At 38.7% G+C, this 27,178-nt stretch overlaps 1 protein-coding gene across 1 annotated transcript in view; it reads right to left on the bottom strand.

Moving 5' to 3' along the window:
• The window catches only part of LOC103722289 (chloroplastic import inner membrane translocase subunit HP30-2-like), a 28,819-nt gene extending 24,995 nt beyond the window's left edge, over positions 1 to 3,824 (bottom strand). The window contains exons 1-2 of the mRNA XM_008812787.6: positions 3,454 to 3,824; positions 2,292 to 2,407 (exon numbers count right to left, since the gene is read on the bottom strand). Coding sequence (XP_008811009.2) covers positions 2,292 to 2,407; positions 3,454 to 3,744 — 407 coding nt within the window. The 5' untranslated portion in view covers positions 3,745 to 3,824. The remainder of the gene's footprint in view (positions 1 to 2,291; positions 2,408 to 3,453) is intronic.
• Between the last annotated feature and the right edge of the window lie 23,354 nt (positions 3,825 to 27,178).

Below are 27,178 nucleotides of genomic sequence, written 5' to 3'. Positions count from 1 at the left end.
GACATATGACAGACAACGGGGTTTGACGAGTTATCCATGACCTCCGGTCTGTAGGGATCCACGATAGAGGGACTGTATCATACGATAACTGCACCTAGAGGTTCATCATTCTGTTCTGTTGGGTAGCCACTACATACTGCTAGGTGTCACTGGTGGATGGTGAGACTTACAGGGATCATCTTGATGGTCGATGAACCCTGATGAGTTGAGTTGGAATTGTTTCAACCCATTGAAAGGAGTTTTCAATGATATTGTGATAGAGATCGCAATATATCTCACTACCAGTCAGAATAGAACCTATGGGGTCACACACATTAGAGGTAATGACCGATCCGATGGTTGAATATGATTAGGAATCACAAATAATCAATTAGATTGATAAATGGATAACCCGCTAAGAGTTAGTGGTTGGAAGAAGGAACAATTGCAATCGGATTGCAATTTAATTTAATTAATTGGATTACTTAATTAGACTTGATCATGAGTCCTACTTGGAGTAGGATTCATGAAGTCCTAATTGGATTAGGATTTCAAATTAAATTAGAGTCCTACTTGGAATAGGATTTCTAAAGTCCTAATTGATTAGGGCTGAAATTTGAACAAGTCTTGATTAAATTAAGATTTTCTTAAGTCCTAATTAATTAGAATTAATTTTAATTTTAATCTAATTAATTAAAGACTCCTAATTGGATTAGGATTGAAGAGTTCAATGGAGTCTTTGTTCAATTAAATCCTAATTGGATTAGGATTTGGAATGAAAGAAAGGGTGCACCTAGTCCTTTTGAAAGGGACTAAACCACCTAAGATTAAGCCCCTAACCTCCACTTGATTAGATCAAGTGGAGGCAGCATGATGTAAAATAAGGAGGGAGGGGCGTACACCCCTCCCTTGGCATTTCACGGGATGAAAAGGAGGAGGGGCCCACGCCCCTCCTCTTGAATAATGGATAAAGATGGAGCTCCTAAATTTTAGGAGCTCCAACTTTATCTTAAACCATAATAAAAGGGGGCTGCCGCATGGATGGATTATTTCTATGATTGAGCCGTACCTCTCCTCCTTTCAACCTTCTTTGAGCCGTGAGAAGCCCTCTCCTCTTTTGGGGTTTCATCAGCCACCAACAAAGAAAAGAAGGGAGGCGTGTGCATCTCTTTTTCTTTCCTTCTTCCGCCAAAAATAAAAGGCTGCAAGTGTATGCTTCCTTTTATTTTTATTTTTTTTCTCCTCTTCTTCATCCTCAAGAGAAAGCAACCAAGTGTTGATTGCTGTAAGGAGAAAGACTTCAGCCATCAAAAGCCTTCTCTGCAAGGGAGCTAGCACCCCGGGGAGATCCAAAGGCTTCGATCGACTCATTACTTCGTGTGGATACCCGTAGAGGCCGGACGCATGTGCGGCTTCCACTGAGCCTTGATCAAATACGACGTAAATCAGATTTGCGGAGACCATCTACCCGCACAAGGTGAAGATCTGATCTTCTTAATGATTTTAAAATGGTTTAAAATAATTTAATTCTAATCTATCTACAAACGAAAAGTTTTAAAAGATGTTCATGCGATGAACGGATCCCGCATAGTTTTTCCGCTGCAATCTGAAAATTATTTCGAAATTTTCATGGCATATGTGGGATGCTAACATTAATTTTTATGGAAACGGGCCGTGCCTGGCCCGGCCCAGGCCCGGACCGGGCCAGGCCCGCGGGCCAGCCCGGCCCAAGCCCTTATGGGCCGTGCCGTGCTTGGCCCGCGGGCCAAGAGCGGGCCGTGCCAGCCCAGGCCCAAAGCGGGCCGTGCCGGGCTCGGCCCGCGGGCCAGAAACCCATGACCCAGCACGGCCCCCTTAAATGGGCCGTGCCAGGCACGGCCCGGTACTGTAGCTAGCGGGCCGTGCCAGGCACGGCCCGCTTCGTGCCGGGCCGTGGGCGGCCCGGCCCAGTGCCCAACTCTAGGTGGGATAGACGGTCATAGTGCCCTTTCTGCTTTTGCTACTTTTCTTCTCATTTTGAATTATTGTATTATTTCCTGTCATAAATTTCTTATTTGTCCACCTATATATTTTCCCTTATTGAAGGGGAAAAAAATGAAGTTCAGATGTGTTAGGTGTAATTAGAAACCATATATTTTCTGATATTGCATATTTAATGATAACAAATGCACAGTTTCTATCTTCAGGAGTTTTGATGTCTTCCAATCTTCTGATCCTATAATCGGGATGCCATTGCATAAATGCCAAGAACTAAAAAGGGGTATAGTCAGTAGAATGAACTCAAACACCCAAGATACTAAGTGAAGCCTTACCTACTCTGGACATCCTCCACTCCTCTTATCCTTTTCATCACACAAGAAATACCTGCATTTACACCGGTCATGACTGCAAAGTTACGAGCTTGTACCAAGGGGCCACCTGCAAAGGCCTGTAATTCATGTAACATAAAAATTATATATGTAGACAGGGAAAATAGAAAAATAAGTGTCGTGTATCAGTAGATAATGTGTGCTAGGAAGATTGGAAAATTGCAAGGGGGCAACTTATGCATGACAAATGAATCAGTAAAGAGGATTTTCCTTTTAACATGCTGTAAAATAGCCATATGCTTTTATTTCCCAGCATGCAAAGATCAAGAACAAGCAGCACAAACCTACTAACAACATAACAAGATATACACATGACCAATGTGGCTCACAAGAACTTGGAATAGTAACTAACTTCTTAAAGCCAATCATGCGGGTTATTGAAACACACTCTTCTCTTCTTGTTGATTAAAAAGGATGCAAAACATGTTGCCATGCTAGTTGGATTATTTAAATATGCATAGATCAATCTGAAAACAAAGCCTCAAAAAAGGTGAGAGGTGAGATATTAGTCTGCCAGATGAAAAGTCAAACACTCTCTTCTTTACTTCGCAAATTGGTGCTATCTTACTTCATTCCACGCAACTAATGGTCTAAAACTCTAATACATTCATTTATTTTCTTCAGAGGAAAGATCCGTTCTCCTTCTTTTCCACAGACTCTCAACTTGCATTTAAGATCGGAATTCTTTGGATTTGAAGACGTCTATATCCACGAACCGAAACAGCGGAACCATTAGCTTGTGAAACAAAATCCAATATTTTAGGTAAAGAGAAGTGTTGGAGATAAACGTGGAATCAGGACATAACAACATCCTTGACCATCTTAATCATCTGTGTGCAGGCAGATACATCTTCGTAAATTACTTACATGAAATGATCTCCTCAGCTGCTAATCTATGCAAGAAAATAGACGAAAGTTTTCTTTTTTAAAAAAAAAAAGCGGGCAAAAATACTTGGGAACAGAACAATCAAGAAACTGAAACCCTAGATAAACCCAAGCCCATCAAGGAACTCCACGACAAGTAGAACGATTCTTCAAGGAGTGGAAGAACTGACAAAAGACAAAGAAGAAGGCAAGGAAAGGAAAGGAAAGGAAAGGCGTAGACCTGGGCTTGCTTGAGGGAGGACATGGCCTGGGGGCTGAGGCCGGCGGCCTGGGGCGGAGGGGCGGGGAAGGCGGAGGTGAGGTCGGAGGTGAGAGTGCCCATGAGGCCGCCGATGGCCGCGCCTTGGGCGGCGCTGGTAGCGGTGACGACTGCGGCCTCGACGGGCATCGACTGCCTCGCCAGCCATGCCCGGAAGCCGCCCTCCAGCTCCTTGAACCGGGCCTGCACCTGCGCGATGGGGTTCGGGGGAGAACCGGCCGGAGCCAACACCAAGCCCTGCCGTCCTTCCATGGCCGACGCAGCCGGATCTCTCGGTGCCCTTTCTCTGTCTCGCTTCCTCCACCCCTCTTCTTATTCTATTTATACGAAAAGAAACGAGCACACAGAGTAGGTCAAAATAGATAAAAAAGACGAAGAGGCAGCTGAAAGGAAAACGATGATATCGTCATTCGACAAGGTTGTTATTGCAAATATGACTACTGATTACAATTTTCTTTTTAAATTTTTTTTAAGCAAACGAAGGAATATTTATCAAATTGATAAAAGAGTATGACATGAGAGTTTTTTAAAAAAAAAAAATGGGCGGATTATATCTGACGAATATGAATGCATTCAATAAAATCAGAAAATAAAATATCTCGAAGTGTCAGAGGCAACTTTTCATTACCAGTATATAGGATACTACCGGAGTGATTGGCTACATAAGCAGCCACCCAATCTATAGCTCCATTAATTTTATGGAAAAAATGTTTAGAACTAAATAGATACCATGTGAATGATGGCATGGATGGCATGGATCAACGCCCCCCCCCCCCCCCCCCCCCCCACACATAGGTTACTTTCGTATTTTTGGGCACCGAAGCAGGACCGAAGAAAGGTAAAAGAAATGTCTGTTGTAATATTTCACTCCTTTGTTTATTCGTGTGCCTGTCAAACCATGAAACGTGCCCTACCTAATTACCACTTGGCATAGGTATCTATTTCACTATAGTCATGGAATGGAGGAGCTGGGCAGTTGATGGGAACGCATCTGTTCTAAGAAATCCTTAAAGAAATATGCGACTTCTGCAAGTTCTCTTCCTTGTTGTATACATTTCTTACGGATTTTTCAGTACCTATAAATAATTCTTCAATAATAAGCATGTGACAAATGTAAAGGACTATCCATCCTGCTGCAACTGTGATCCATGATCTGGGCCTTTTACATGGTAAAGGTTTTCTGATCTATTCATGGAAATTGAGTATAAAGCAGGATAGAAGATGGAGATCATAACAAGCATGTTTGGGCTTGTTGTGGTTCAAATTTGGCCCGAGGGTGACCACGCCGGAGGAGTCGAGAGAACTGGTTGTTGGAACAAGAAAACAGGGGCCACCTCCTGCGCGACGGTGGCAGACCTACACAAAGTCTCACCAGTGTTTCCGGTGAGAGCCCTTCGACGATCAAGTTAGAGTTGGATAAATTTGGTCCAGCCAAAAGTTCCTTAGAAATTACTTGATCGGGCTATTTATAGTTCTGGTGGAGAGGCCCAAGTGGCAGAGACACTGTCCACTCTCATCATGAGGGGGCATGGCTCTGAGCCGAATGGCGCGCAGCTAAGGCTGGTTGGTGGCGTGTGGTGCTGTCCGTTCTCGAGAATGGTAAGGTGTTGACAGTCATAGCAGAGTATGGTCGGAGTAGTCATGGTACCGTCCTTTGGCTGTTGAGGGCCAGCTATAGAGGCGTGGCACGGTGGTATTGTAATATACAACCATGTAGGAGGGCATAGGCATGCATATGGGTGTGGTTGATGGCGGGGCCGAGCTCGTTGAGAGGTCCCATCATGCATTTGGCGAGGTCGGCTAGATGGGTGCCGAAGGCAGCTCTGCTCCTTATGTTCCGAGGTGTACCCGGCGGAGCACCCCGAGCTCGAGAGTCAGGGAGTATTACCGAAGCGGGCGCCCCAAGCTCGGTCGGGGTAGGTTGGCGAATATTGGAGACGCCCTGAGCTTGGTCGGAGGAGTTGACGAATATCTGAAGCTGATGGAGCTTTTGGCGGAGTTCGAAGCTGAGCTGGCTCTGGGCCGGGCCGAAGATTCAACCGGTCGGTGTTGGTATTTATTGGGCCAAAATTGAGCAGCCTTTTAGCCATGGGCTGGACGATCCATTTCGCCCCCCATCATTTGCCCCCCACTTCCGAGGTCAAGTTGCCCTTCAACTCGGGCGATGGAAGTAGCCGGACCTTTGATCGTCCCGCGCTTCAGTCAAGTGCTCCGGAGGAGGTGTGTACCAAGCTAGATACACCTCCGCATATTTTATAACTAGGAGCTCGGCGTCGGATTTGGGAGGGTTGAGCCACCACATTTTCCTGAGTATAATTCGTTGTAGGAATTTTTTGGTGTTCCACGTGGACATTCTTTTCTGAGAAGTTGCTGGAATGGGACGAGGAGGGGTTGACCATTAATATCCCATCTTCTGAAGCAACCCATCTGGCGAAATACAAGAAGCGGGCCATTAATGCTCCCTTCTTCGAAGCGTCTCGCCTGATGGAATGCAAGAGGCCAGCCATCAACGTTTCGATCTTCGGAGCACCCTCCATAATGATTAGCATTTAGTGCGGCGATTCGGAAAGATTTTGATGAGGCCATCTTGAGGCCTACCACGTGGCGAACCCCAGCTCATCTGATCGTTCAGGCTACCCGATCAGAGCCGCTGTAGCGAGCATATATAAGGCCTGGGATGGGGGCCCTAGGATCATTGCTTGATCCTCTCCCGCTCTTGGTCCTTTTCTCTCAGCCGCCATTGCCGTGGTGTTCGAGCTTTCTTCTAGGCGCTCTGGGAGCTTTTCGCCAGCCTTCGCATCGGGCACTATTTTCACCTCCTAGCAGTCATTCTCTTTCTTTTCCTAATCATCTTTTTCGGCAAGCTTTTGGATAGGCATTTTATCCCAGGGTTCAGGGTTTTAGGGTTCAGGGTTTAGGGTTCAGGATTTTAGGGTTCAGGGTTTTAGGATTTAGAGTTTAGGGTTCAGGGTTTAGGGTTTAGGGTTTTAGAATTTGGGGTTTAGGGTTTTATGGTTTAGGATTTTAGGGTTTAGAGTTTTATGGTTTAGGGTTTAGGATTTTATGGTTTTATGGTTTAGGGTTTTATGGTTTGGGGTTTAGGTTTTCATGATTTAGGTTTTTATGGTTTAGGGTCTAAGGGTTTAGGATTTTAGGGTTTAGGATTTAGGGTTTAGGGTTTTAGGGTTTCGTGTTTAGGGTTTAGGGATTTGGGGTTTAGGAATTTAGGGTTTAGGTTTCAGGGTTTAGGTTTTAGGATTTAGGTTTTAGAGTTTTAGGATTTAGGGTTTTGGGGTTTTAGGGTTCGGGTTTTAGGGTACAGGATTTAGGGTTCAGGATTTAGGGTTCAGGGTTTTAGGATTCAGGATTTAGGATTCAGGTTTTAGGGTTTAGGTTTTAGGGTTTAGGGTTTTAGGGTTTAGGATTTAGGGTTTTAGGGTTTAGGGTTTTAGGGTGTAGGGTTTAGGTTTTAAGATTAGGGTTTTAGGGTTTTAGGGTTTTAGGGTTAGAGTTTTAGGGTTTAGGTTTTTAGGGTTTAGGATTTGGAGTTTTAGGGTTGAGGGTTTTAGGGTTTTAGGATTTTAGGGTTTAGAGTTTTAGTTTTTAGGTTTTAGGGTTTTAGGGTTTAGATTTTAGGGTTTAGGGTTTAGGTTTAGGGTTTAGGGTTTGGGGTTTAGGGTTTAGGTGTTTAGGGGTTGGGGTTTAGGGGTTTAGGGTTTAGGGGTTTAGGGGTTTAGGTTTAGGTGTTTAGGGGTTTAGGAGTTTAGGGGTTAGGTGTTTAGGGGGTTGGGGTTTTGGGGTTTAGGGTTTGGGATTTAGGGTTTAGGGTTTAGGGTCTAGGGGTTTAGGGGTTTGGGGGTTTGGGGTTTGGGGGTTAGGGGTTTAGGTTTTAGGGTTTTAGGGTTTAGGGTTTAGGGTTTTAGGTTTTAGAATTTTAGGTTTTTAGAGTTTTAGGGTTTAAGGGTTTTAGGGTTTAAGGATTTAGGGTTTTGGGTTTAGGGATTTTGGGGTTAGGTTTTAGGTTTTGGGTTTTTAGGTTTTGGGGTTTAGGTTTTGGGTTTGGGGTTTTAGGTTTTAGGGTTTAAGGGTTTTTGGGTTTAAGGGTTTAAGGGTTAAGGGTTAAGGGTTTAGGGTTTAGGGTTTAGGGTTTAAGGTTTAGGATTTAGGGTTTGGGGTTTGGCGTTTAGGTTTAGGGGTTTATGTTTAGGGTTTAGGTTTAGGGGTTTAGGATTTGGGGTTTAGGATTTTGGGTTTAGGGTTTTAGGGTTTAGGGTTTGGGGTTTAGGGTTTGAAAGTGATTCCTAAGTTTTTCGGTGTTAAGCATGCTGAATTTTTTTTTTAAAAAAAAAACTATGGCTGAACCTGATCGGGTTGCCTACGTACCCCTTCATAAGGGCGATCAAGCCATACGTAGTTGTTTTAAGTTTCAAAAATGCAGCGGAAAAATCGAATCAAATAATTTAATTCTTGCATGTTTACAAGATCAAATCTAGAAATCAGCACGTTAAGAACATATAGGATTATGCCGGAATCGTTTAAACAACTATGCTAAAACTTTCATGCATGATTAACTATCAGATCTGAAACTTAAGAACTCGATTCCAATTAATCTCCGAATATCCATCGAATGGATTCTGGAGATATCTCCGTGAGGAGCCCCAAAAGAGGGTAGAACCTCGAGAAATCGAACCTAGATCTTGACACCATGATAAATGATTAATGCTAGATTAATACCTTTTATGATGGATAAAAGTTGTGGATCTGATCCTTGACTTTGCAGCGACGCACACGAATGGGTTCAAGAAATATTAGTCAGACTTAGGTTTAAGTTTATCTATTTTCAAACACTTGACGTACGCCGGACACCCCCAAACCCTAAGGTGAGAGAGCATTGACTTACGTCCAGTCCATATCTTATGTGATGTTTTATTTACAGACTTACTTGGAACCTTATTTAGAATATAGCAGGCTGACTCAAGTGCATATCCCCAAAAGGATATGGGCAGACTCGCAAACCCCATCATGGATCGAACCATGTTTAACAGGGTTCAATTTCTCCTTTCTGATATGCCATTATACTGTGGTGTACCAGGAGGAGTCCATTGGAAAAAAAATCCCATTCTCTTCCAGATATGTCAAAAACTCATTGGAAAGGTATTCACCCCCTCGATCTGATCGAAGAGTTTTAATACTCTTTCCAGTTTGTTTTTCTACTTCATTACGATACAATTTGAACATTTCAAATGCTTCAGATTTATGTCTCATTAAATAGACATAACCATACCTCGAAAGGTCGTCTGTAAACATAATGAAATATGAATACCCATCCCTAGCATTTGTGCTCATTGGCCCACATACATCAGAATGTATAAGGGTCAATAAATCACTAGCTCGTTCACCTTTTCCGGTAATTGTGGAGTGATTGATTAAAACCCTATTTGATTTTGATGAGCTCAAAGCATTTGAGTATATTTCTTGTTTACTAATGAATTCAATTAAGTGTTTCAGTGAAAATCTTGTCTAAGTGTCTCAAGACTTGGTTCATAGTTTTTGGATAAGTTAAGAAGTCAGCTTGAACCAAGGTCTGAGACTCGAGTCGACTCCAGAGTATCACGAGTCGACTCCAAGCGTATCAAGTTCACTGGCACGAGCTCGAGTCGACTCCGGATCAGTACGAGTCGACTCCGACTGAGAACAGACAGACGAACAGAAAGCTTCAACTCAGAACCTGTCAACGAGTCGACTCCCGAAGTGTGCGAGTCGACTCCGATGTTCACCGAGTCGACTCCAGGGTAGTAAGAGTCGACTCCAAGAGGAATACAAAGAAAAAGTCAGAAAGCAGTTTTCGGGTCTGAGATTCGAGTCGACTCCAGTGGAACGCGAGTCGACTCCGATGGTTGGCAGGTCGACTCCAAAGACAGCAAGAGTCGACTCTCAGCAGTACACAAAGAAAAAGTCAGAGGGCAGATTCTGGACTCTGAGATTCGAGTCGACTCCCGCATTACGCGAGTCGACTCCGAGACTCCGCGACCACAAAGAAGACAGAAGACCAAGTTACTGCCTCTGAGATTCGAGTCAACTCCCAGACAGCTAGAGTCGACTCCAAGGCAGCTTCACATCAAAAGGGCAGAAGACCAAGTTTCGGAAACTGAGAGCCGAGTCGACTCCGAGGAAGCTCGAGTCGACTCCAAGACTGGACGAGCCAAAAGACAGAAGATAGGGAGTTCGGGCTCTGAGTGCCAAGTCGACTCCCAGGACAGTCGAGTCGACTCGAGTGGACCAAATTCAAAAATACGTCCACGGACTTCATGGGATGAGCCGACTCCGAGAAAGCCAAGTCAGCTCCAGAAGTTGGCGAGTCGACTCTGGGTCAAGACGAGTCGACTCCCAGTCGCGAAGGCAACTTTAATTCAAATCTGGAACAGTTGCAGAGTCGACTCTGGAAAAGTATGAGTCGACTCCCGCTACAGACGAGTCGACTCCTGATCGCGCGAGTCGACTCCAACCCACCAACGGACACATTGTCAGACTGTACAGAGTGTGCAGAACGGGCAGAAAAAGCTCTCTAACGGCTAGTTTCCGTGGGGGTTGGTTTAAATAGCCACAGAGGACTGTAGCAAGGCAGAGAACAACCATTCCACTCCAAGTATTCAAGCATTCAACTCTGCAACTTGTTCTTCAACGAGAAAAAGGGAAGATCTGCATTTACTGCATCCACTTACATCTTCCCAGCAATTAAAGAAGCTCCTCCTGCATTCAAGTCGACTACACATTCAAGAGGAGACCGAAGTTTAAGAAGCCATTCCTTTTCTCCAACTTAAAAGCGTTTGAGGGCTTCTAAACTCCTTTTAGATTATATTGTCTTTCATCTGCTTTTGAGAAGCTTGTTTTTCTGTTTGTCTATTCTATTTACAACTTGTATTTGCTTGATTCAATCGGGGGATTGATTCAAGGGTATAGAGGTTAGTTGGTGAGCCTAGTTATTAAAACCAACGTGTGTAAGGGTTTGATTGTGATCCCGAGAAAACAATCGGGGTGGTTCTAGTCGGTGAGCCTGGGAAAACCGACCGAGTTCGTTGTGAGCTCGTAAAACAACAAGTTTGGTTGTGAGCTTGGAAAACAACCGGCTGTAATCCAAAGAGGGTTATAGTGAATTCCCAAGTGAGACTTGGGGAGTGGACGTAGGAGCAAGGGTTAGCTCCGAACCACTATAAAACTTGGTGTTTGTGTTTGATTGTCTCTCTTCTTCTTCCTCTCTTATCACTCACAGCACATAGCATTTAATTAAACAACTTGCAATAGTTTTAATTAGTCATCCACAACGTTTTAAATATCCAAATTATTTTAAAACCCAATTCACCCCCCCTATTGGGTTGTCTATCTGGGCAACAAGTGGTATCAGAGCCTAAACTCTTTCACCCAAGAGTAAAAGATCAAAATGACAACCCCATTTGGATCTTCCCACATTGAGGGTCAGTCCACCCAAAGACCCCCATTCTTTAATGGATCCGACTACTCATATTGGAAGGCTAGGATGAGAATATTCATCCAAGCCCAAGACTATGAGATGTGGACCATTGTAGTAAATGGGCCATACATCCCATCCATATATGTAGAGGGTGTCACGGTACCCAAACTAGAAAAGGATTGGGATGAACATGACATGAGAAAGGCACAACTAAACTCTAAAGCTATGAATATGCTTTATTGTGCCTTAGATAGAAATGAATTCAATAGGGTCTCTACTTGCAATTTTGCAAAAGAGATTTGGGACAGACTTGAAGTGACCCATGAGGGCACGAATCAAGTCAAAGAATCCAAAATAAATATTGATGATCCAAAGATTGATTCATAGATTGATTTTGATGATCACAAAACCTTGAAGTATAGATACTAATGTTTATGTTGCAAGGAGAAAGATATTTATTTTGCAAGGAACATAGCAAGTTGGAAGAACACAAGAAGGCCTCCAAAGCTCTCAAGTTGGAAGAAAGCTACAATTTATTGGCCCAAGTTTAAAGTTCAAAGGATTTAAATTGGAGGAGTAAAATCAAAAGAAAAATTCAAAAGAACAGTCTTCGAGTCGACTCCAGTGGAATTCGAGTCGACTCCGGAGAAGTATGAGTCGACTCCGAGGAAGTATGAGTCGACTCCTAGGAGTCACAGGCAGAAAAGTCAGAGAGCAGTTTTCGGGTCTGAGATTCGAGTCGACTCCAGTGGAACGCGAGTCGACTCCGATGGTTCGTAGGTCGACTCCAAAGAAAGCAAGAGTCGACTCTCAGCGGAACACAAGGAAAAAGTCAGAGAGCATTTTTGGGACTCTGAGATTCGAGTCGACTCCCGCATTGCACGAGTCGACTCCGAGACTTCGCGACCATCAACAGACAGAAAACCAAGTTACTGCCTCTGAGATTCGAGTCGACTCCCAGACAGCTCGAGTCGACTCCAAGGCAGCGCTACACCAAGATGGCAGAAGGCTGTGTTTCGCAAACTGAGAGCCGAGTCGACTCCAAGGAAGTTCGAGTCGACTCCAAGACTGGACGAGCCAAAAGACAGAGGATCGGGAGTTCGGGCTCTGAGATTCGAGTCGACTCCCAGGACAGTCGAGTCGACTCGAGAGGACAAAATTCAAAATTGGATCCACGGACTTCAGTGGATGAGCCGACTCCAAAATTGCCAAGTCAGCTCCAGAAGTTGGCGAGTCGACTCCAGGTTAAGACGAGTCGACTCCCAGTCGAGGCAAGTACATTAATTCAAATTTGGAACAGTGGCCGAGTCGTCTCCGGTAAAACACGAGCCGACTCCTGCAACAGGCGAGCCGACTCCTGATCGCGCGAGTCGACTCCGATCCCAACGGTAACATTGTCAGGAAATGCAGACTGTGTCCAACGGCTCTTTTTCTTGTCTCTAACGGCTATATTCTTGTTTCCACGCCATCTAAAGCTATAAAAACAAGAAGAGAGCTAGGGGAGAACTCATGGAAGTGGGAGAGAACATTTAGAGAAGTGATCTCAAAGAGATTACAAGGGAAATCCCCCATAAGCACAAAAGGGCCATTCAAAGTGAAATAGAGAGAAGAAGAGCATCCAAGAGAATCCCAAAGCTTTCTCTCCATCCGTGTGCTGCCTCAGTGATCCTCTACCTCGTGCCAAATCAGAAGAGGGTCAAGTAAAGAAGAAGCCGAGCTCCTCCATCTTCAAAACTCGGCTGAGGGGTTCTCTTTACTCTATTTTGTTTATATTGTCATATTTGCTTGTTTAAGAAGCTTTGTTTTGTTTTATACTTTGTTTTAATATCTTGTAACTTGATTCAGTCAAGGGATTGAATCAAGGGGTTAAGGTTTGTTGGTGAGCCAAAGAAAAACCAACGGTGTTAAGGTTTGTTGGTGAGCCAAAGGGAAAACCAACGGTGTTAGGTTTGTTGGTGAGCCAAGGATAAAACCAACGTGTAAGGGTTTGATTGTGAGCCCGGGAAAACAATCGGGATTGGTTCTAGTCGGTGAGCCTGAGAAAACCGACCGAGTTCGTTGTGCGCTCGTAAAACAACAAGTTGGGTTGTGAGCTTGTAAAACAACCGGCTGTAATCGGTAGGATTATAGTGAAATTCCCAAGAGGTCTTGGGGAGTGGATGTAGGTGCTGGAGTGCACCGAACCACTATATGTCCTGTGTGTTTGTAATGCCTCTAGTTATTGTCTAACTAACACACTTACTTACTTAGATAAATTGCTTGCTTAATTCTTATCCGCACATCCTTTAGTTGCAAGCATATTTAATCAAGTCAAAGTCTATACATCAAACCCTTGCTAAGTTTAACTTTCACTGTGCATCTAGACAACTTAGCATAGTTAATCAAAAAGTTTTAGAAGTAGCATAAAAGTTTTAAAAGACCCAATTCACCCCCCCTCTTGGGTTGTATCTACTGAGCAACAAGTGGTATCAGAGCAGGTGCTCAAATATTATTTGTGGTCTTAACCGACTAGAGCCAAAGATCATGACAACTCAAATAGATAGTTTTCTAGGAGAAGGACAATCAATTGATACACCTCCACTGTTTAATGGTATAAACTACCCACATTGGAAAATACGCATGCGCATTTTCATTCAATCACAAAACTACTATCTATGGAAAATCATAATAAATGACCTTCACACACTCTCTCATATTAATGAGAAGGACTTAGCACAATTAAATGCTAATGCTATGAACATATTATATTGTGCTATTCAAGAAACAAAGTTTAATGAAATTTCTGCATGCTTATCTGCTAAGGAGATCTGGGATACTTTAGAAAATATTTATGATAAATCTCAGATTAGCTCTCATATGCTTCAATTATATACTAACAATGAGACTGCAGAAAAGAGTGATGAATCTCCCTCAGTCGAGTCGACTCCAAGTAGCTCAGAGTCGACTCCCAAGTTAGTCGAGTCGACTCCAATAAGGTCCGAGTCGACTCCGAGACAAATCAGCTTCCTAAAGATAAAGAAAAAGAGGAAGCAAGAAGAAAGGAAGAAAGAGATAAAAAGGAAAAAAGCCTTGACCAAGAAAGAGTCAAGCCAAAAAATAAAGGTTAGGAGCAACAATGATGATATTAGCTCTAAGAAACTACAAGAGGTAACTGACTTGTGCTTTATGGCACAAGAAGACAAGGTAAAATCTGAATCTACTCTTACCTCAAATGATTTTCAAGAAGAATTCTCTTATGATGAATTATTAAATGCTTTTCATGAGTTGTATAGTGATTGTAGAAAATTATCTGTAAAGAATAAAAATCTTAAGAAACTAAATTCTGAAAATGAAAGCTTAAGGTCATTTTCAGAAGAATTGATCCAGAAAAATTATAGCTTAATTAAAGAAAATCAAAACTTAAGTAAAGAAATTAACCAATTAAGATGTTTTATTAACAAATTCACTGTGAGTTCAGAAAGATTAAAAATGATGTTTGAAAGCCAACATGCTGATTTTGATAAATCAAAATTTAGCTTGACTCCTTCACTTAGCCATAAATCTCTAGAGAAAAAGGTTATCAATTTACCAAGCAAACCATTAAATAAGATAACTTATTTCAAAAATGAAAAGGATGGGAATAACAACTTTACCTATCGTTCTAGTATAATTAAATCAAATGGTAAAGTTATTACTATTAAACAGATATGGGTTCCAAAAGGAACCATATGTCCTAACTCTCAAGGACTCAAGCAAGCTTGGGTACCCAAAATGAGAAAATGAGGATGTACACATAGGTGTACCAAGGTACCTATGGAACATAAAGAAACTTAAAAAGTTATTAACAAAAAAATAATAATGAAATCAGTAATTCTTGCATCTCATCATTATTTGTGCTTTAGTATTTGATATGATTTGCTAGTAGTGATCAATTTTGTGATATAGAAAATACTTTTGGAAATATAATCAAATCTCTTCATTTTTTAGTATACTTTACTCACTATTGGATAAGTTGCTAAATGATTAATCAATTTATTAAGAATAACTCTATGAATTCTCTATATGCTTGATTGAGAGTTATTATCCATGGCATTATTGTTTATTGATCATAGATATGATAATGTGTACTTGGTATGCTTTTGAATATATGCACTATGAATACCAAGAAACCATCCTTGGCATATAAAATCAACTCATGCTAGTATGTACTTAATCTCAAAAGACCTTGCCATAGGCTTACTTAGATTATCTACTTAAAGGTCAAAGTTTTGCTATGCATGCTAACTAAGGAAACAAACAAAAATCATTTCTAAATCTAAAGATGTTGTTTCCATCTCCAAGTTTTTCAAAAGCTTACATTGGATTTATTCTTGAAAAATAAAACTGAAGTATTTTTCTGTATTTACTAAATCTTGTAAAAGTGGTTCAAATGATAAAGGTTTCCAAACTGTGAAGATAAAGAGTATCATGGCACAGTGTTGAAAACCAAAATTCTGATAAAGTTTATGCAGAAATTAACTATTTCAGCACCAAGGACATCTTAAGTAAAATAGGGGTAATAGAATTCTTGAAGAAATGAAAAAGACAATTGTGTATGATAGTCATCTACTTAAATAATTTTTAAAAGACTATCATAACTGCTTGTCATACATATGATTTCTATTTTTGATGAAAATTTTGATCTTCTGAAAAATGGAAAATAAACCATTGCATATCTTTCATATTTTTCAGTCGTACATGTTATTATGAAAATAATGCCAAATCTGATAAAGATACTTCTATTCTTGGATATCATTCATCAAGCAATGCATATAGAACATTCATGAAAAATTCTAGTTGTAGAAGTATCAATTCATTTTATTCTTTATGAGACTAATGATTTATTATCAAAATACTAAAATCAAATTATATGGTTAATCTTTTACATATGCACTTAATGAAGAAAAATTGATGACTACTAAAAGACTAAATCAAGAAAAGAGGAAATAGATCTTGATAAAGATTCTTGCATGATTAGAAGTAAAGATCATCATTATCATGTGCTTGCTTCATGAGCTTTATATTCTGTCAAATGAATGTGTAGAAGTCACTCCTATGTGGTTACTTCATTAAAAGGGAGATCTATGAAAAATAACCACCATATTTAAAAATACACATTACATATATGATAAAGCAATATGTGATTTAGAACAAGCATCAAAAACATGATATATAAAAGCTTAAGCAACCTTTTTGATAGAAAGTAATAGTGATAAATCTATGCATCAAAAAGATGAATTTGTGATATCTTATTTGCTCAAAGTATGCATTGATGACATCATTTTTGGTTCTACTAATGAAGAGTTATATTGCAAAGTGAGTTTGAAATATGATGAATGAATTAACATCTTCTCTCAAACTCCAAATTAAGACAACAGGAAAGGGGATCTTCATTGACCAACGTTAGTCCACAAGAAAACTCTTATAGAAGATTGGCATGAAGAAGGTATATCTATGACCCCATCTTGTAGAATTTGAAAAGGATGAGCAAAGTAGATCTATTGTGTTAAAGCTGTATTGAAGCATGATAGAATAATTATTTTACAGCTAGTAGACCAGATTGTATGCTCATTATGTGACCTTGTGCAAGACTTCAATCTAACTTTAATTAATCATATTTTATTGATAACAAATAAATCATAATCTGAATTTTGATAGAAACAAATGTTTAAGATAAATTGATTAAAACATAGTTAACATATCTTATTGATAATTATCTTAAGCAAATAGAATCTAAACTAAATTGATTTGATCTTGATAAATCTATCTATTGCCTCACATGCTTGAACTATCTTTCTATCTCTTTAGTTCAAGTGATATGTGCTTGCTAATATTTAGGCAATCTCTTGAGTAAAGTGACTCAACATGCAACTATTGTCATATCTTATATTGAGTCATCTAATTAAAAAATATATATATGTTGGATGAATGCTTTGTATCTTAAAGAAACTAATGACCTTCCTCCAAGAAAGAAAAATGAGAAATTTCAACTTGAAGGATATCTTCATGTAAGATACACTAAACATTCACATGCAAACAAGAGAGAGGATCTTCTTCAGCCAAAAGTTCACACATAAGAAATCTAGTTTGGCTTGAAGAACATATAATGAATAGGTAATTTTAGATATCTTTCTCACAAATTAATTGAGCAAAGTCAGTAACTTAAATCTTATTATGGCATGATTAAATTCTTTAATTATTAATTTTTGATATCATGTCTATATGTGTATTGACTGACTTATACTTTTAGAAATTATTTCATGGTTTGCCCAAACTAAAATATATCTTTGCCTATGTCATAACCATGAAATACACAAGTATATGCTTAAAATGTTGATGTAAAATAACTTGTGAGAAGTTATGAATCCTTGAGCATAATGAAAATGTTGTTTGCATGATATACATATATATGATACGTAAGATTAATTCTCTATTCTGCTCTCTCATGAAAATTATTTGAGAATAATAAAAAGAGAGAGAGATAAAGAAAAGAAAATGGATATTATTCAAGAGAAGTAAAATCCAAGTAGAGGCAAACACTTCAACCTTAAGGAAAAGCAAAACAAACCTAATATATTCGACACATTTATAAGGCTTGTGTGAGCATTCTTTTGGAAGGGATAAAATCCATAATTAATTACACTTAAACAGGGAGGTTTTGAAGTAAACATTTTAACCTTTCTATATTGCTCATCATAGGGATGGTGCCAATGGGGAGGCTAGTGGTAGTACCCGGCACTATTTGACCCAACTATTCGGTGTAGGGCATATTAGGGACGGCACAAGAGGGAGGCTAGTGGTAGTACCTCGTGCCCCTTCCCAACTCCACCGGATAGGGAGTAAATAGAGTATAGAGCATAAGAAAGTAAAAATGAAAGACAAAGTAAATGAAAGTATACAAGAAAGAATCAATTCAAATTTTTAGTCAAATGGAAACACACTTTAAGGATGAAATCAGTGCAAAATTATATTTAAATAGGGGGAGTTTATTTGAAAAGAATTGATGTTGATACTTGACATGCTTGTTCTTAATATTTTAATGTATGACTTAACACACACTATATCTTGCATGTGGCATGATATTTTAAATTATGGGTTCTCAATATCTTTTGTAGTACCCCATACTTAGACAACTTGATTGAATGTTTGAAATACTACATAACATTTTTTTTGCTTAGTTTTATTGAAAAGAAATTTCAGATTTGTTGTTAGCAATCATCTCTAAAATCTGAAAGTTGAATAAAGAAGAAGAGAAGGATATCTCTATTTAGGGAAAATAAATTTTATTCTATCCTTCAACTTGCCTAAATTTGGTATATAATGTTCAAATTCGTACCAAAACTCAACATTTAATACAAAGATTCTGAATATGCTCTTATATGTTTGAAATATGTATTTTCAATCGTAATCATTTAAGATGAGCTATAATGTGGAAGATACATATCTCAAAGTATGAGTTTGAGAGCCTTTATTGAAAATCCTATGTAATTCAGAATCTGATTTTGTATAAAAGCTTAAACTAAATGTGTTTTTTAAATAAAGTCTTACTTTAAGAAAAACAGAATTAATTTTGATGCCTTTGGTGATTGCTCCGATACGCATTCGAAACATATCATTTCTTATCTTCAAAGTATACTAATATTGGTTCAAATGATGTGTCTTTCGATGATCTTGATTGCAAACAAAAATTTTTAAATATATGATTTTATTTTGATATTAAAAAGATTTATTGTGCTTCATGTATACATTGCTGAAAAACTATGATTAAGAAATTGAGTTCTAAAAATATATATATTTCAATAATCATCTATATGTTTTTCTCTCCTACATTATTAAACACTTCTATCAATAGAGTGAATGATCTTAAAGCTAGAAATATTTCAACTCACTCAAATGATTCTAAAAGAAAGAAAATGTAAATGCGGTTGAAAGAAACTAAGCTTCAAATGAATCATTTTCTGATTAATACTTCTATATATTTTCTCTAAGATTATGAGAAAGCATAACTTGTTCGTAAAGGATTAGAAAGAGTAATTACTACAAATTTTGGAATAATACTAGATTACTCTACATTCTTGATATTACAGAATTTCAGTGTTATTCACGTTTATCACTAAAATCTGAAATTCAACAATTAAAATGATTAAAGAAGAATGCATCTTTTGAGGGGGAGCTTTAGATATTCAGTATCCTATCCCAAAGACACTTTATTTTGATGCATACTTTGAATTTTATGGATTGATTTTGATGAACCTCCTTATATTGCAAGACATGCTTTAATTACCTTGAGATGAGTTCTATAAAGGTTGTCTTATCTCAAACCTTGAGTCTTATGAAAATAAGCTGAAACTTATAGAAAATACATTTTTGAGATTGACAATTTTGTTGAACATTATCTTAGGATTCTAAACTCTTATATGGAATGATCAATTGAGGGGGAGAAAGAAAATTTCAGAAGGAGAGGTCTTATTGGACTTAATTGCATAAATCTATAGCTAAAGGAGAGAGAAAGAATACTAAATGAAAAGTAATCCTAATACTCTCCAATATGTATCATCTGAAATTTAAATCTGAAAAACTTTATGATACACCTTGAGGCTGGTTATTTGGTTAGTATATCTTATGCATCACTCATGAACCAAATTACAAATCTTGAGAGCCTCTAATTTAATGAAACAGGGGGAGAACAATGTGTTAAATTTTCTTGAGTATCTCTTAGAAAATCTATTTTTCGAATTTCACTAATGAGCTTTAATTGGCTTGCTTTTTGGAACTTCAATTTTGTGCAAATTCATTATTTTATGTATCAAATTGTGCTTATTTTCTAAAGAAATAAAAGAAAGTCTTTAAAAGAGCTCTAAGATGTATCAAAAATTGCATGAATGCATATTTTGATATTTGTGCCCCAATGCTCCTATTATCATAAAAAAACTTTGAAGTCATTAAGAGAATTAATTAATTTGCTCTCATGGTTGATAAAATACTTAATAGATTGGGCAAAAGGTCTTAAATGAACAAGCTTTCATACTTAGTGAAGAGAGGTTAGATTTCCACTCATATTTTTCCTTGAATATCATTTGTGGTACTTCTTGAATTAACCTAAGCAAGATTCCACCTACACTTGATTAGAAAACTATATGTGGTATCAAATTAAAAAACCTCTTGAATTCACACTCGATGTGTTCTGCTCTGATCTTTGTACTTAATGTTTCACTATCTTTTTGATGTTGTCAAAAAGGGGGAGAAATATCTAAGTATATGCTATATACTCAGAATGCTTTATTACTTTGAATTAAATACAAATCAGCTTAAAATTTAAATATGTTGATTGTGTTAAGCTGATTAAATTTAAAGCATTATCATGAAGTATGTTTTTAATTATATATGTTTTCCACTTCATGCAACTTAGCTATGTATTACTTCTAGAAATCAATATCTTTTATATTGCATATACTCCAAGTTTTGTCATCATCAAAAAGGGGGAGATTGATGACCCAAAGATTGATTCATAGATTGATTTTGATGATCACAAAACCTTGAAGTATAGATACTAATGTTTATGTTGCAAGGAGAAAGATATTTATTTTGCAAGGAACATAGCAAGTTGGAAGAACACAAGAAGGCCTCCAAAGCTCTCAAGTTGGAAGAAAGCTACAATTTATTGGCCCAAGTTTAAAGTTCAAAGGATTCAAATTGGAGGAGTAAAATCAAAAGAAAAATTCAAAAGAACAGTCTTCGAGTCGACTCCAGTGGAATTCGAGTCGACTCCGGAGAAGTATGAGTCGACTCCGAGGAAGTATGAGTCGACTCCTAGGAGTCACAGGCAGAAAAGTCAGAGAGCAGTTTTCGGGTCTGAGATTCGAGTCGACTCCAGTGGAACGCGAGTCGACTCCGATAGTTCGTAGGTCGACTCCAAAGAAAGCAAGAGTCGACTCTCAGCGGAACACAAGGAAAAAGTCAGAGAGCATTTTTGGGACTCTGAGATTCGAGTCGACTCCCGCATTGCACGAGTCGACTCCGAGACTCCGCGACCATCAACAGACAGAAAACCAAGTTACTGCCTCTGAGATTCGAGTCGACTCCCAGACAGCTCGAGTCGACTCCAAGGCAGCGCTACACCAAGATGGCAGAAGGCTGTGTTTCGCAAACTGAGAGCCGAGTCGACTCCAAGGAAGTTCGAGTCGACTCCAAGACTGGACGAGCCAAAAGACAGAGGATCGGGAGTTCGGGCTCTGAGATTCGAGTCGACTCCCAGGACAGTCGAGTCGACTCGAGAGGACAAAATTCAAAATTGGATCCACGGACTTCAGTGGATGAGCCGACTCCGAAATTGCCAAGTCAGCTCCAGAAGTTGGCGAGTCGACTCCAGGTTAAGACGAGTCGACTCCCAGTCGAGGCAAGCACATTAATTCAAATTTGGAACAGTGGCCGAGTCGTCTCCGGTAAAACACGAGCCGACTCCTGCAACAGGCGAGCCGACTCCTGATCGCGCGAGTCGACTCCGATCCCAACGGTAACATTGTCAGGAAATGCAGACTGTGTCCAACGGCTCTTTTTCTTGTCTCTAACGGCTATATTCTTGTTTCCACGCCATCTAAAGCTATAAAAACAAGAAGAGAGCTAGGGGAGAACTCATGGAAGTGGGAGAGAACATTTAGAGAAGTGATCTCAAAGAGATTACAAGGGAAATCTCCCATAAGCACAAAAGGGCCATTCAAAGTGAAATAGAGAGAAGAAGAGCATCCAAGAGAATCCCAAAGCTTCCTCTCCATCCGTGTGCTGCCTCAGTGATCCTCTACCTCGTGCCAAATCAGAAGAGGGTCAAGTAAAGAAGAAGCCGAGCTCCTCCATCTTCAAAACTCGGCTGAGGGCTTCTCTTTACTCTATTTTGTTTATATTGTCATATTTGCTTGTTTAAGAAGCTTTGTTTTGTTTTATACTTTGTTTTAATATCTTGTAACTTGATTCAGTCAAGGGATTGAATCAAGGGGTTAAGGTTTGTTGGTGAGCCAAAGAAAAACCAATGGTGTTAAGGTTTGTTGGTGAGCCAAAGGAAAAACCAACGGTGTTAGGTTTGTTGGTGAGCCAAGGGTAAAACCAACGTGTAAGGGTTTGATTGTGAGCCCGGGAAAACAATCGGGGTTGGTTCTAGTCGGTGAGCCTGGGAAAACCGACCGAGTTCGTTGTGCGCTCGTAAAACAACAAGTTGGGTTGTGAGCTTGTAAAACAACCGGCTGTAATCGGTAGGATTATAGTGAAATTCCCAAGAGGTCTTGGGGAGTGGATGTAGGTGCTGGAGTGCACCGAACCACTATATGTCCTGTGTGTTTGTAATGCCTCTAGTTATTGTCTAACTAACACACTTACTTACTTAGATAAATTGCTTGCTTAATTCTTATCCGCACATCCTTTAGTTGCAAGCATATTTAATCAAGTCAAAGTCTATACATCAAACCCTTGCTAAGTTTAACTTTCACTGTGCATCTAGACAACTTAGCATAGTTAATCAAAAAGTTTTAGAAGTAGCATAAAAGTTTTAAAAGACCCAATTCACCCCCCCTCTTGGGTTGTATCTACTGGGCAACAAATATTTTGGTTCATAAATATGAACTATTTAAAATGGATTCTAATGAAACAATTACATGCATGTTTACTAGGTTTACTGACATTGTCAATGGCCTAAAAAGCCTTGGCAAGAACTATACTAACAGTGAGCTTGTCAGGAAAATCCTTCGGTGTCTACCAAGGTCATGGGAAGCTAAAGTGACCGCAATCCAAGAAGCCAAGGACCTGAACAAATTACCACTTGAGGAGCTTCTTGGATCCCTAATGACGCACGAGCTAACCATGAAATAACACAACGAGGAAGAGTCCTCCCATAAGAAAAAGGTAATAGCTCTAAAATCTACTTCATCTAACAAGGACTTATCTTGCAGTAGCAGCAGTGAAGAAGAAGAACATGAGGAAGATGATGGTGAGGCACTTCTTGTGCGCAAATTTAGAAAATTCATCAACCACAAGAAGTCCTATCATCAAAGGAGAGGCCCCTCTAATTCCTACCGCAAGGACAAAGGTAAGGAAAGGAAAAATGAGGGGATTGGGTGTTACGAGTGCAAGAAGCTGAGTGCCTTTTACTGAAAAAGGAGAGCAAGTACAAGAAGAAGAAGGCTCTTGTCACAACACTATCCGACTCCGACTCATCATCCTCTTCATCGGATGATGAACAAGAAGAAAAGGCCAATTTCTGCTTCATGGCCAATGAAAATGAGGTAACTTCCGAATCGCATCTTGATTTTTCTTTTGATGAACTTTATGATGCATTTAATGAATTAATGATAGAATATAAGGCCATAAATCTTAAGAATAAAGAACTAAAAACCGCTAATCAATCATACCTACATAAATACGATAAATTAGTTAAGGATAAGGATTTAATCACCAAAGAAAATATAGAACTTAAGACAAGCAACCAACTTTTAACTCAAAAGACTAATACCTTAACTAAAGATAATGAAAAACTAACTAAGGAATTTTCAGAACTTAAAAAACATAAACAAATCTTAAATAAGGATCTCACAAAAGAACTTAATGATCTAAAAGCAGAAAATCAAACACTAACTAAAGAACTTAACAAATACAAACCCTTAGTTGAAAAATTTACATATAGCTCTGAAAAGTTAAATATGATACTCAATAGTCAACGAGCAGTATTTAATAAAGCGGGTTTAGGGTATAAACCAAGAAATACACAAAAACTTCTTAGCAACTTCTTTGTTAAAGCTGGGAAAACTAAAACTAAGAAAATAACCTGCTTTTGTTGTGGGACTATAGGACATAAGGCAAATGTATGTGACTATAGGAAAAGTAAAACAAAAAGAAAAATTAAAAGGGTATGGGTTCCAAAAGGAACCAACTTGACTAACCATGAAGGACCCAAGAAAACTTGGGTACCTAAGATTATATGATCTACTTGTGTAGGAGTGTCTTGCAGCCAAGGTCAACAAAAACTGCTGGTACTTGGACAGTGGCTGCTCAAGACACATGACGGGTGACAAGGATCAATTTTTCACCCTTGAAGCTAAGAAGGGAGGTGCTGTGACTTTTGGAGACAACAACCAAGGTCACATCATTGGTATTGGTAAAGTTCAAATCACCCCTTCTACTTATATTGATAATGTTAGATATGTTGATGGTCTTAAGCATAACTTATTAAGCATTAGTCAATTATGTGATAAAGGATATGATGTTATGTTTAAACCATCACTATGCATTATAACAAACCCTAATGATAATAGTTTAGTTTTTAAAGGAATTAGACGAGGAAATGTATATGTTGTAGACCTTGAAGATCTTGCAAAACATAACCAATGTCTAGTTGTTAATGAAACTAAGGATAATGATGCTAGTTGGTTGTGGCACCGTAAGTTAGGTCATGCAAGCATGGACACAATAACTAAACTAGTTAAAAGAGATTCCGTGATAGGTTTGCCAAAATTAAAATTTGAAAAGAACAAAATATGTGAAGCATGTCAATTTGGCAAACAATCTAGGAACTCATTTAAATCCATAAAATGTGTCTCTACCTCTAGGCCTCTAGAATTATTACACATGGACCTATTCGGACCAACTAGAACAACAAGCCTAGGTGGAAATAAATATGGTCTAGTTATTGTAGATGATTATTCTAGGTATACATGGGTCATGTTCCTAGCACATAAGGATCAAGCATTTTCTGTTTTTAAGAAATTCCATAAAGAAGTAACCAATGCTAGAGATACCTCAGTAATAGCTATTAGAAGTGACTATGGTACCGAATTCGAAAATCAGTCATTTGAGGAATTTTGTAGTAAAAAGAGGATAACCCATAATTTTTCTGCACCTAGGACACCACAACAAAATGGAGTTGTGGAGAGGAAAAATAGAACTCTAGAGGAAATGGCTAGAACTATGTTATGTGAAAGTAACCTCCCTAAGTACTTTTGGGGAGAAGCCATTAATACTTCTTGTCATATATTAAATAGAGTTCTATTGAGACCCATCATAAAGAAAACACCTTATGAACTTTGGAAAAACAGAAAACCAAAAGTTAATTACTTTCATGTTTTTGGATGTAGGTGTTTTGTTCATAATAATAGGAAAGATAATCTAGGTAAATTTGACTCTAAATCTGATGAGAGAATTTTCTTAGGCTACTCTACAACTAGCAAAGCCTATAGAGTCTTTAACAAAAGAACCTTAGTTATAGAAGAATCTATACATGTTGTATTTGATGATTCTAGTGACACTCCTCTAGTAAGAAAGATAATTTTGATGATGATGTTGAAATTCTTGAAGAAAAGATAGATGAGATGGCATTACAAGATGATAATCAAAAGTTGAGTGAAGGAGCATCATCAAGCCAAGAGGCTATTGTGGATCATGGGCTAACTAAAGCTTGGAGGTATGCTCACGGGCATCCTAAGGAACTAATTCTAGATGATCCATCTCAACCGGTTAGGACTAGAGCATCCCTTAGGAATTTGAATAACCATCTAGCTTTTGTCTCACACTTTGAGCCCAAACATATAGAAGAAGCCGAAAATGATGTAAATTGGATAAATGCAATGCAAGAAGAACTAAACCAATTTACTAGAAACAAAGTGTGGAATCTAGTTGAGAGACCTTCTGAATATCCAATTATAGGTACTAAATGGATTTATAAAAATAAACTTGATGAAAATGGAACTGTTATAAGGAATAAGGCTAGACTAGTAGCAAAGGGTTATAATCAAGAAGAAGGTATAGATTTTGATGAAACCTTTGCTCCAGTAGCTAGACTGGAGGCTATTAGACTATTATTAGCATATGCATGCTCTAAGGACTTCAAACTATTTCAAATGGATGTAAAAAGTGCATTTTTAAATGGGTATATTAATGAGGAGGTATATGTAGAACAACCTCCTGGTTTTGAAAATCATCAATACCCTAATCATGTTTATAAATTGAACAAAGCACTTTATGGTTTGAAACAAGCACCTAGAGCATGGTATGAGAGACTTAGCAAATTCCTATTAGAACATGAGTTCTCTAGGGGTAATGTAGATACAACTCTATTTCTGAAAAAGAAAAACCAAGATATGCTGTTAGTACAGATTTATGTTGATGATATTATTTTCGGTGCTACTAACAATCGTCTCTGCGAAGAATTTGCTAACTTGATGCAGAGTGAATTTGAGATGAGCATGATGGGAGAGCTGACTAACTTCCTTGGACTCCAAATCAAACAATCTGAAGGAGGCATCTTCATCAATCAAGCCAAATATATCAAGGAGATGCTCAAGAAGTTTGATATGGAGGGAAACAAATCAATCAGCACCCCCATGAGTTCATCATGCAAATTAGACCAAGATGAATCAGGTAAATCTGTAGATCAGAAACTGTATCGAGGTATGATAGGATCCTTATTGTATCTTACTGCAAGTAGACCTGATATTATGTTTAGTGTTTGCATATGTGCTAGATATCAGGCTAATCCTAAAGAATCACATCTAGTTGCAGTTAAGAGAATTTTTAAATATTTAATAGGAACTAAGAATATAGGGCTATGGTACTCTAAAGAATCTAGCCTAAACTTAATAGGATACACAGATTCAGACTTTGCTGGATGTAAGCTTGATAGAAAAAGTATCAGCGGGTCGTGTCAATTTCTAGGAGAAAACCTTATCTCATGGTTTAGCAAGAAACAAAACTCGGTTGCATTATCTACTGCTGAAGCTGAATATGTTGCAGCCGGGAGTTGTTGTGCTCAAATTTTGTGGATTAAACAACAACTAGAAGATTATGGCATTAAACAAGATAAAATTCCCATTAATTGTGATAATACAAGTGCCATTAATCTAACTAAAAATCCAATTCAGCATTCAAGAACTAAATATATTGAGATATGACATCACTTCATAAGAGATCATGTATTGAATGGTGATGTGACACTCCAATTTGTTTGTACTGATGATCAATTAGCAGATATTTTTACAAAACCCCTAAGTGAAGAGAGGTTTAGTGTGCTTAGGAGGGGATTAGGAGTGATTGATCCATCCTAGTGGTAGTTTCCACTAGATTCATTGATTTTGATGATTAGTTTGTGGTTAAAATAGAGTTTCTCTTCAATGATCATCAAATCAGATCTTAATTTAGTGATTTTCCCTCGTTTGGCACAAACGA

This window comes from Phoenix dactylifera, chromosome 13, assembly GCF_051530095.1.
Source record: "Phoenix dactylifera cultivar Ajwa chromosome 13, Ajwa_hap1_PhDact_Kaust_v1.1, whole genome shotgun sequence".
NCBI lineage: Eukaryota > Viridiplantae > Streptophyta > Magnoliopsida > Arecales > Arecaceae > Phoenix > Phoenix dactylifera.
This window is presented reverse-complemented; position numbering and strand designations above follow the sequence as displayed.